At 41.0% G+C, this 12,072-nt stretch overlaps 1 protein-coding gene across 1 annotated transcript; it reads right to left on the reverse strand.

The window, feature by feature from the left end:
- Positions 1-838: 838 nt before the first annotated feature.
- Positions 839-11,459, reverse strand: LOC311135193 (charged multivesicular body protein 1a). Its single transcript, XM_084169124.1, has 7 exons — positions 11,323-11,459; positions 8,961-8,980; positions 8,783-8,860; positions 3,889-4,035; positions 3,574-3,702; positions 3,087-3,283; positions 839-2,365 (listed from the first exon to the last, which is right to left on the reverse strand). Exons 1-7 carry the CDS (start codon positions 11,327-11,329, stop codon positions 2,344-2,346), a joined length of 600 nt encoding a protein of 199 aa, XP_084025250.1. The 5' UTR covers positions 11,330-11,459; the 3' UTR covers positions 839-2,343.
- Positions 11,460-12,072: the final 613 nt, after the last annotated feature.

The following is a 12,072-nucleotide window of genomic DNA, read 5'->3' on the forward strand; positions in this document are numbered from 1 at the left end:
GTTCCAAGAAAAGGGGGAGATCTTCTGTGAAAACATTTCAGCCCACAACCTAATGATCTGGAAAGCTCTCCTGACATTTAGCAGAGTGACTGATGTTAAGAGCCAGAAGGCAGCCCTGTGTTTTGTTTCCCAGCTCTGGTATGATAATAGAACTCACAAAAGACACAGGGAAAAAGCCCTTCGGTAGAATTCTGCCCACACCTACTGTACTGTAGACAGTTGTTCCAATTTGGCCAAATTAGAGGTTTCTTTGAAGCTAGGCTCTAAGGCATGTACAGTATACAACAATTAGTCTGTCTCCGACTGAAAGACTAAACAGACTTCAACAGTTATCTACAACATGACACAGTGCCCTGTTTACACTAGATGAATGTAGGCAAGCGTGTTATACACAGGAGGTTGGTGGCGCCTTAATTTGGGGAGGACGGGCATGTGGTAATGGCTGGAGCGGAATAGGTGGAAATGTATCAACATCAAACACATGGTTTCCATGTGTTTGATGCCATTCCATTTGCTCCGTTCCAGCCATTATTATGTGCCATCCTCCCCTCAGCAGCCTCCACTGGTGTTATATAATATGATCTGGCTAATATAAGGACCATCAGTCCACCAGGAAATGTCACAGCATCACAGAGAATTATCAAGTGTGAAGTATGTGAGCTTACTTTGGCAAAGAGTCAAATATGTATGTGTGTGAAAACAATAATCAATCACTAAATAAGACAGGTTGATCCTAGTCTATGGATTAAACCCATGTTGTGGTTACATTTAAAAATGCTGCAATCTTCAACTAAACAATACGTATATCAGTTTGCTTGTGCTGCCATCTGCTGCTGTCATTTCCTGAGTGTTGAAATTACATTAGTAGTGACAAGTTTTCATATCAGAGGAATTTTATTTCCACATGATAATATACATTGGAGTATAAATAAACCTCACCCTGTAAAACAAAAAAGGAAAATTATTCCCAAAATGTCTTACTGTAGCTACAGCAGCCAAATCTCTGGTTTGATGGGTACAGAAAGGGGTCATCCTTGTTATATGCTGACATATAACTTACATAGGATCAATCACTATAACTCAAACTAGTTTCATTCAGGCACTGAGGAGAAGCACCTACGCAAATACCTGCATCCTAATAAGGCGTACATATTCAAAGCAAATAACATAGGCATGAATTAGCAATAGATTTGAAGAAAAAGAATGAAACAAAAAGTAGTTAATTTGACTTGCTTAAAAAATATGTATGACTGAGGACTGTCCTCCCTGTACAGTATACATAACTAATGATGTTATGTACATGTTTACATTATGTCAAAGGATCATTTCTACTATGAGTTGGGGAGAAGAAGTACTGTGTGTGTGTGTGATGTATTGACTTTCTTTGTTAGTGTTGTCAAACTGTGTAAAAGTTGGAATACATCAGAGCATTCATATTGATGGTCTGTTTGGTAGAAGAAGTCGGATAAGAGCGTCTGCTAAATGACTAAAATGTCAATTGGATCACTAAAAAAAATTGGATCACCTCCCCATTACACTGTGTTGAAGAAAACCTGTGTTATACTCCTTCCATGTTCCACTTTCTTTCTCAAAATCATACACCACCTGACTGGTAGCAAACAGAAACCTAAATATTTTAAATATAAAAACAAACAGAACCAACATTTGAAATCCAACACCCAATAAGTGCCAGGGGTTCAAGCTTATATTACATGAATATGTCTGTTTTAAAACACCCCTTTCCACTATAGTATTTATACATTTTGTAAAACCCTTTTTTTATTCTCAGGAAAACCCTCCCATTCAAATATACATAAAAAAAGATTTTGTCATGTGGCAATGTACTGAAATTCACAAGAACAACTAACCAAGGGGTATATTTGAGGGAGCCCTGAAGGAGAGAAGACAAGAGTGAGAGACAGAAAGAATGACATGGGAGAGGGAAAACGAGAGGTGGGAAAAATAGATTGTTGTGCAACAGAGAGAGATGGACAGAGAGAGAGAGATATGGAGAGAGAGAGAGAGAGAGATGGACAGAGAGAGAGAGAGATGGACAGAGAGCGAGAGAGATGGACAGAGAGAGAGAGATAGACAGACAGACAGAGAGATAGACAGACATAGACAGAGAGATAGACAGAGACAAAGAGAGACCCATGCCTTCTCAGGTGGTATTTTCAGCAACACAGTGTGAGTGTGTATATAAATAGATGTGGGGATGGAAATCAATAGGCTCATTAGGTCCTCACAATAAGAACAGTTCGATAGAATCACACAACTCTGCGCTGTCTGTTTCCAAGCAGCTGTCAAGCCTCCATCTGTCTTGCAAATAGCCAAGATATATCTTCAGTTCCGCAAAGCAGCCAACCTGCAATTAAAAGAAAAAAGTGTAATTGTTGATTTATATGAAAATATTTTCCTATGACGTCGCGTAGGTTGAAACATTCCATTCTGTTAATTTATAAAGCCCTTTTGCAAAAAACCCCGCATTACCTAACATTGTTACTAATGCTTGAAATGCCATCGGTTACTACATATTTAGTTAAACAGTTTTAGTTTCTTCACACCTCACTTATGGAAAAACGTTCAGAATACCCTACAATTGAATGCATTGGCGCCTTTCGGGCCATTCAGATTGTTGATAGAGGACCTCTTCACTGAGGAATGTGGTTGTTTTGTTGTGTGTTTCCTATTCTCCTGCCTTGATTTCAGTATCTGGGGAACTTTTTAGGGTAATTGCTGCTGATCTTGTCATGCAGGGCTCCCTTGAAAAAGAGACCTTGGTCTCAACGGGACTCCCTGCTTGAAAGGGTTATTAAACAAATAAATAATTGATTATAAACAGTCATTAATTGTATTTTTAAAAAAGTGTTTTCTATAGTGCATAGAATTTCACTTGCATAATTAAAAAGGGGGTCTATCAAAGCTCCAACACATCTAGCCAGAAACTACACTACTTTCCAGTCTCAAATCATTTGAGAATAGCTTAGGTACCCTTGTCATCATCACATTTCCTTCTTTTAGAAAACAAGCCAAATGTCCCACAGTAACAAGTGAAAGCAGCAGTAAAAGCTGCATTGTTAGTGTACCTGCGGGACAGCTGGTCCTCCTTCTCTTGCTGTGAGCGTGAGGAGCTCTCTCCCAGTGAGGTGGCTCCTGCAGGCAGCTGGCTGAGCTGGTCCATCACCTCCAGACCACTCTCCTCTGCTATCTGGACGATGAGGTCATCCACCTGGTCTTGGGGCGTGGTCAGTGTGGTGGCCGAGCTCATCGAGTCCTCCATCACCTACAGGATGGCAACAGTGAGTGGGTTTATGTTGTTTCACCATTAATGCGACATATATGATCATCCAGAAGGGTACAGTAATACATGGTGAGATAGAGGGTTAAGTGAACTACGATGGTTAGCGAATTAGGAGTATAATGGTCGAGGAGGCCTAGTGAAATAGAGGTCTTAGGAAAGAAGGCGACAAGTGAATAAGAGGCTAGTGAAGTAATGAATTAAAGAAATGAAATCGATCAGCAGTACAACTGTTATGCACATGAGGAATACTTTCTATAACTTGTGCCACTCACAGAGGTGTGAACATCCAGGTTCTGGACCTGTGTCTCAAACTTGTCCATGACAGCAGACACCTTCTGCAGGTCCATGGAACCCAGTGCCTTGTCCAGCGCCTTGGTGACCTGCGCCATATTCTTTGTGACCTAGGGAAAAAAGCCAGACTGGATCAGACAAGCAGAGAGCCACACAACAGAGTGCATGCTTATGAAAGTAGACAATAGAGAAGATGGTAGAGATTGGGGGTCAAGAGAAATATGACTTTGACTAAAGAGTGAGATACAATTGAATGATAGCACATTGTTATTATTAGGCAGAGGGAATAGACTCACCGCCTTCATAGTGACTGCAGTCTGGACCTTGGAGGCCACAGCATCAACACGAGATGCCATGCGCAGCCAATTAAGGCCCTCGTTCTTCTTACGGATGGCATTCTCTGCATACACTCTGGCAACTTCCACATTCTTCTGCTGAAGAGCCTGGTGAGACAAACATAGACACAAAGTCACTTCAGTTGCCTATGAAAACAAGTTCAGGGGCCATATGTGTAACAAGCATCTTAGAGTAAGAGTACTGATCTAGGATCAGGTCCCCCCTGTCCATGTAATCTTATTAATTGCGATCTAAAAGGCAAAACTGATCCTAAATCAGCACTCCTACACTGAGAGGTTTGACACATATGGCCCCTGGTCGTCGGTGTAAATCCTTTGGTCAGTAATGGACCGGTGCAGCCTCAACCATGATCATCCACTGCCACCTGCTGGTTAATGTGTAGCACACCTCTTTATAAATAATATAAAATAATATGCCATTTAGCAGACGCTTTTATCCAAAGCGACTTACAGTCGTGCGTGCATACATTTTTGTGTATGGGTGGTCCCGGGGATCGAAACCACTACCTTGGCGTTACAAGCGCCGTGCTCTACCAGCTGAGCTACCTTGGCGTTACAAGCGCCGTGCTCTACCAGCTGAGCTACAGAGGACCACGCCAACTGAACACGATGCCTAATAATTATTACGTTAACATGAGCTACACTACATCACCAAAAGTATGTGGACACCCCTTCAAATTAGTGTATTCGGCTATTTCAGCCACACTCGTTACTGACAGGTGTATAAAATTGAGCACACCGCCATGCAATCTCCATAGACAAACATTGGCAGTAGAATGGCCTTACTGAAGAGCTCAGTGACTTTCAATGTGGCACCATCATAGGATGCCACCTTTCCAACAAGTCAGTTCGTAAAATTTCTGCCCTGCTAGAGCTGCCCCAGTCAACTGTCAGTGCTGTTATTGTGAAGTGGCAACGTCTAGCAGTGGAAACGCATTCTCTGGAGTGATAAATCACGCTTCACCATGTGGCAGTCCGGACAAATCTGAGTTTGATGGATGTCAGGAGAACGCTACCTGCCCGAATGCAAAGTGCCAACTCTAAAGTTTGGTGGAGGAGGAATAATGGTCTGGGGCTGTTTTTCATGGTTCAGGCTCCTTAGTTCTGCAGCAATGTTCCAACATCTAGTGGAAAGCCTTCCCAGAAGAGGGAAGGCTGTTATACAGTAACAGCAAAGGGGGGACCAACTCCAAATGAATGTCCATGATTTTGGAATTAGATGTTTGACGAGCAGTGTAGTGTATTTAATTACACAAATTGTATAAATATTCTCACATTGTTGTTTATACGCTATGGGGTTTACTGAGCGCTGATCCTGCCTAGTCGTTTGAGTACAAGTATGAACAATACACTCACTAGCTAAACAGCCATACCCTGTCTACCCATTAGAGTTGAATACTTTCCTGGTATTTTACAAATGTTCCATTATAATGCATATAAATAGGACTATGTCTGGATTTGACTAGAACTTTGATCGAAAATTCAAGCCTGATGCTACCTGAGCCTGATGAGCCATACATTAAATACATTTTATGAGCCCTACATTAAAAAATACATTTAATGACCCCAAGCCAAAAAAAGCCAAAATGATTGTGCCGTTATCAATACATAGGCCTATATGATATAGGCTACTGCACATTACGCACAACAGAAAAACATAAAAGCCCATAAATGTAGCTCTCCACAGTGCCTTCTGAAAGTATTTAGACCCCTTGACTTTTTCCACATTGTTACATTACAGCCTTATTCTGAAATGGATGAAATATTATTTTCCCTCATCAATCTACACACAATAACCCACAATGACAAAGCAAAAACTGTTTTTTAGAAATGTTTGCAGATGTATATATAAAAAAATAAAAAACAGAAATACCTTATTTACATAAGTATTCAGACCCTTTGCTATGAGACTCGAAATTGAGCTCAGGTGCATCCTGTTTAATTGATAATTTTTGAAATGTCTCTACAACTTGATTGGAGTCCACCTGTGGTAAATTCAATATGATTGGACATGATTTGGAAAAGCAGACACATGTCTATATAAGGTCCCACAGTTGACAGTGCATGTCAGAGCAAAAACCAAGCTATGAGGTCGAAGGAATTGTCCGTAGAGCTCCGAGACAGGATTGTGTCGAGGCACAGATCTGGGGAAGGGTGGCAAAAAAATTCTGTAGCATTGAAGGTTCCCAAGAACACAGTGGCCTCCATCATTCTAGAGCTGGCCGCCCGGCCAAACTGAGTAATCAGGGGAGAAGGGCCTTGGTCAGGGAGGTGACCAAGAACCCGACGTTCACTCTGACAGAGCTCTAGAGTTCCTCCGTGGAGATGGCAGAACCTCCCAGAAAGACAACCATCTCTGTAGCACTCCACCAATCATGCCTTTATGGTAGAGACGGAAGCCACTCCTCAGTAAAAGGCACAAGACAGCCCGCTTGGAGTGTGCCAAAAGGCACCTAAAGGACTCTCAGACCATGAGAAACAAGATTCTCTGGTCTGATGAAACTAATATTGAACTCTTTGGCCTGAATGCCAAGCGTCACATCTGGAGGAAACCTGGTACCATCCCTACGGTGAAGCATGGTGGTGGCAGCATCATGCTGTGGGGATGTTTTTCAGCAGCAGGGACTGGGAGACTTGTCAGGATCAAGGCAAAGATGAACGGAGCAAAGTAGAGAGAGATCCTTGATAAAAACCTACTCCAGAGCACTCAGGACAGACTGGGGCGAAGGTTCACCTTCCAACAGGACAACGACCCTAAGCACACAGCTAAGACAATGCAGGAGTGGCTTCGGGACAAGTCTGAATGTCCTTGAGTGGCCCAGCCATAGCCCGGACTTGAACCCGATCAAACATCTCTGGAGACCTGAAAATAGCTGTGCAGCAACGCTCCCCATCAAACCTGACAGAGCTTGAGAGGATCTGCAGAAAGGAACGGGAGAAACTCCCCAAATACAGGTGTACCAAGCTTGCAGCGTCATACCCAAGAACGGCAAGAAGACTCAAGGCTGTAATTGCTGCCAAAGGTGCTTCAACAAAGTACTGTGTAAAGGGTCTGAATACTTATGTAAATGTAATATTTCAGTTTTTTATTTTTTATAAATTAGCAACATTGTCTAAAAACCTTTATTTGCTTTGTCATTATGGGGTATTGTGTTCAATCAATTTTTGAATAAGCCTGTAACATAACAAAATGATGAAAAAAATCAAGGGGTCTGAATACTTTCCGAATGCACTGTATATGTTCTCTTGGGCAAATAACTGAAACTAGCTCCAGTAGGCTAATACAGTGTGAACTGTATTACTGTACTATATGGTTTTATATGGACTGGAATTACGCACATCGTTCAAACAAGGATAAAGTAGGAAGAGAACATGCGATTCTGGTGCAGCCGATGCGGCCTACAAAGTTACAAGTATAGGCTAGACATTTTATTGTAATTTTTAAATATAATAGGCTCTATTTGTATAACTAGTGGCTGATGCATATATACCTTTCATAATATTTCCTCTGTTATTAGCCTACCTCCTCTTTCTCTCTCTATTGTTGCTTCATTCAGTCCTTCCTCGCTTTCAACAGTTAAATACGTTTTATTGTCCTTATTTTCAGCATTCTAATGACATCCTTGAATAACATAAGAATTAGATGCAAAAGGCTTTCACTTCTCTTCACGAAGATTGAATGGTTATGGGTCGGAATAAATAACTGCTATAGCCTACCACCATCACGCGTTCGCTCTTCTTTCAAACTACCTGTGAGTGCTATTGGCTGCTGTATTTAACATTCAGCAAACAAGAGCTTGCAGTAGTCTTCGAATAGTCTATTTGTAGAAGAAATGCTAAAAAAAAATTATGTCCAGCAAGCTATTCTTGTCTAGCTTTTCCTGCATGGGACTCCAAGAGCTGAGGAACGTTTTTTTAGGGAGAGAGGCCAGCGGAGCACATGTGCGTGCATATTGCACAGGCTATAAGTTAGAAGCTTATTATGCATATCCCATCATGAATTAGCCAAATATAAGGCTAATACTGCATTGAATGTATTACCTGAAAGAGGTAGGCTAAGACATCTATATATAGGGCTATATATTAATCTAGACAGGATTATCTATTTTGGATGCAATTTGATTGGAGTTGATGGAGATAGAGAAAGACTGCAAGAGAGTGCTCGTGCATGCACAGATTTAAAGCAACATGATTAAAGTGATAGGCTGTTTAAAACTCTGCAGCTACAATTTTAAAATACTCTTTACAATTAAAAAAGACGGTGACCCCCAAACGCCAGGTGGAGATGGGTAAATTAGACGCTAATTTGGTCTTAATTACTGTAGCACAGACTATGCTGCAGCAAATGCAGGCCTACCTGTCACAAGAAAAAAAGTTACCATGATGAGATGATAGGTCTACATGCATTGTGAACTGCGCTCCATACTGAGATGGGCTGTCTGTCCCCACCCTGAGCGTTGATGATTCATCATGAAGAGGCAGTAGAAAAGCCAGATTTAGACATTGCATATAATTTAACAGTTCCATTTCACGCCATGCTGTTCATATAAATAATTTATTATAATTTACTGGTTTCTCGCAGTTATTTATCCCGGGAAAAGGGAGTGGTTTTGGGCGGTAAATCTCGGCAACACGGTTCCCGCCATTCAACACTAAAACCCAGAACCGGGGTTGTGTTCTGTAGAGAAGTGTACACCATATAGCAATACGTTTTGCAGAAAAAAACAAAAATCTGTTCAGGCAGTATCTTCACACTTCAAAATATGTTCTCCTTACTGCACACAAGTGTTTACTAGCCTACATTTGTGTCCCAGAAAGCACATTCTTTACTGACCTTTTTAACTTTGGCTTGCTCAGAGTTTGAATCCTTCTCTGCCTTTTTGGCAAGTTTCTCAAGCTGTTTTGCTGTAAACTGTAAAAGAGAAAAGTATAAGCAGACATTTGAGATGTGAAAAAAAAAAAAGATTGATGTGTTTAAACTCCACAAAGATAATGCATAATTTCTTACATACCTTCAGTTGGAAGAGTGTGTCTGAAAGAAATAAAGAAAAAATGGGATGGGAGGGGTGACACAGACACAGCCCAGTGCATTGGGCCTGTTATACTTTGCACTAACATTGTGCAATGACAATATGACAGCTTGAGGGTAGTGATCTCTGGGTCTAAATCATAGAATTGTGTAAGGTATCAATGCTTTCTGATAATTCTAAACTCTACTGTACTCCCATTGCGATAACGTGTGAAATTAATGAAAGTGGGAAGTAGCTAATTAACTAGTTAACGTTAGATAGCTATCTAGGCTTCCAGACAGTGTAGCAAAATCAGCCATGTAACGTTACTCGTCTGAACCTTCCTCCTTTGAACTAGTCTTAGTTTCTGGTGACATCTGACATGGCAGTGGGTATCTTCTTTTTCTTCAATGAGGTTTAACGGTGGTTGGGATCCAATTTGTTGCATTACAGTCACCTACTAGACTGGAGTACAACACCCTTATATTTGCTTCAAAAATAAAATAAAGAAATACCCTACCATCTAACACTACACTCACAAATTCAAAAATATTATTAATAATTAACACCACCCTACTCCACTATTTAAATATATTCATTCCTACCTCATGCCCTCAACCTGAAATGATGGGACATCACCACTTAACACTCCCTGTAACTCTTCTGATGTCAAGTCTCGCACACCCAAATACCTCTCTGCAGCTGCCACCACAACCTCAATTTTGTTCGACTTACATTCCATCCCTGCAGTACAATTAATAACCATTGCTATAAATGCAAAAAATCCAATCTAACTGAAACATATATCACTTGTTGGCCTATCCCTCTGTACTGGTACATATCTACTACTCCTCCCCCTTGACCCATCTTCCTCTACTTTCTTCACTGCCTCAGCATATGACAACTTCTTCACTACTCTTACCCTTGAAACCTCAACCTGCCTCTCTCGCCCGGGACATTTCTGATCCCAGCCCCATGGGAACCCCTACAATTAGCACACCACTACTTTCCCCAATGCTACACATTCCTTTGTCTCATGCCCTTCTGCACACTTTTCACACCTTGGAACCTCCCTCCTACACACTGCTGCCACATGCCCATAAGTTTGACACCTGTAACATCGTAATGTATTCGGCACATAAGCTCGTACAGGATAACTTATATATCCCAACTTCACTTTGTCAGGCAAAGACTCAACTTCAAAACTCAAAAGAACAGACAATGACTCTTGTTTCCCCACTCTCGCCACCCTGTTTGCGTCGCACCAAACGACAAGGATCACAAACACCGGGAATCTTCCCCTTCAGCTGGTCAATTTTTACATTTACTGCTACCCCAGTAATCACTCCTTTCAATGGCACAATTCACAATTCTTCCCCCATTTGTTTAACTCTGAGCGCCTTCTCCCTCTGACCAACAGAAACACAAACAATTATTACTAGACCACTTCTGGTTACCCTCACCGATTCCATTATACCCAACGCTTTTTTCACCCATGCTGAAACCCCAAATGGATCAGCCAAAAGGCAAGGGTCCACTTTTTCCAAAAACTTCACTCCTACTGTCACAGACTCATCTTTATCCTGACCCTCTGTGCAAGCCTCGGACTCTGAGTACTTCACCCTCATTCACTTCCATTTCTCCTCCTGTCTTCACCTCACTTTGCTTACATTTCCTACCATTCTTCTTTAACAAACCTTCTCCCTTTTTTACCGACTCAAGCTCACAGTCTTCCTCCCTCTCTCTCTTAGACCTCCTCTGCCTCTCTTTTTCCCTCCATTCCTCTTCCGTCATCCAAGTATACGTATGATAATACTGCACTTCTCCTGACATACATCTGTTTCTTGCTTTCTCAAAGGACGTCATTTACGAGGTTCTCCCATTTGGCAGTTCCCCCAAACAGGCTGCATGCTATCCTATGAGTTCCACCTCTTCTCGTTTCACTCAGTCGAGCCAATCATGTTTACATTTACATTTTAGTCATTTAGCAGACGCTCTTATCCAGAGCGACTTACAGTTAGTGAATGCATTCATTTTCATATTGGCCCCCCGTGGGAAACGAACCCACAACCCTGGCGTTGCAAGCGCCATACTCTACCAACTGAGCTACAGGGGACTACATGTAACTCCAAACAGTGGGTATCTTACTTAGCTATCTATTAAAAACATGTATATTTGGTAAAAACTCATAACATTTATTAAAGGCATTTCACTGTACTTGTGCATGTGGTATTAAAACTTGAAAACGTGATTTAGCTCACCAACTGGCTGCCAAGCTTTGTGCTAGCTTATGTCGGCTAGCTAGCGCGACATAGATCAAATTAAGATGACAATCTCGTCATATCAAAATTCGAAAACGACTTACCATCCATGTCCGCGTGTCTTTGAGTTCCACTAAACTAAAAACTAAAAATGTTTACTTCGCAAATGAGCTAATTGTCCTATTGTTTAGATTTCCGTGTATGAAGATCCTCTTCCTGTTTCAGAGCGGGTCACGTGAGAGAGGCTTTTCTGTTGCTGAAGCCAAATTGGAAGAGGCCATTATTGGCTGTCACATGACATAATGTTGCTTTTGTTTTAGCCCCTTGTAATCCGCTCTCCAAGCCAAGGTACAGGATCAACCTCCCCAAATCAAATCCTGACCATAAGCATACATGGTGAAAAATGCATGATTTATTGAAAATATTATACCAAGTTACAGTGTAGACTACCTTTTTGGGTGTTGCTATCCATTACTATTTTTCTTAAACAAATAAATGACTAGTCTATTGGTTTTCTTTATGTTGAAAACATATAAAAACAATTTCAATCCCTGCAAATAATGTTTTTGTGTACCTAAAAATAACTGTAGTATTTCAGGTCATCAAATACTTCAAAACATAAAATGACAATTGACAAACAAATGAATGAATGAATAGCAGCAGCTGTATTGTTCCTCAACAAGGCTATATATGCTTAGTTTAATACACTGAAAACAAACTTAAAGATACCAAAAACAATTTATTCCAATCAATGTTGCTAAATATAATGTGGCTGTCCATGGTACTAATTTCTGTGTGTGTGTGTTTTTTTTAACCCACCCTACGTGTAAACTAGTTGAACGCCAATGCCATCC

This window comes from Coregonus lavaretus (genome assembly GCF_964263955.1).
Source record: "Coregonus lavaretus genome assembly, chromosome: 9".
Lineage (NCBI taxonomy): Eukaryota > Metazoa > Chordata > Actinopteri > Salmoniformes > Salmonidae > Coregonus > Coregonus lavaretus.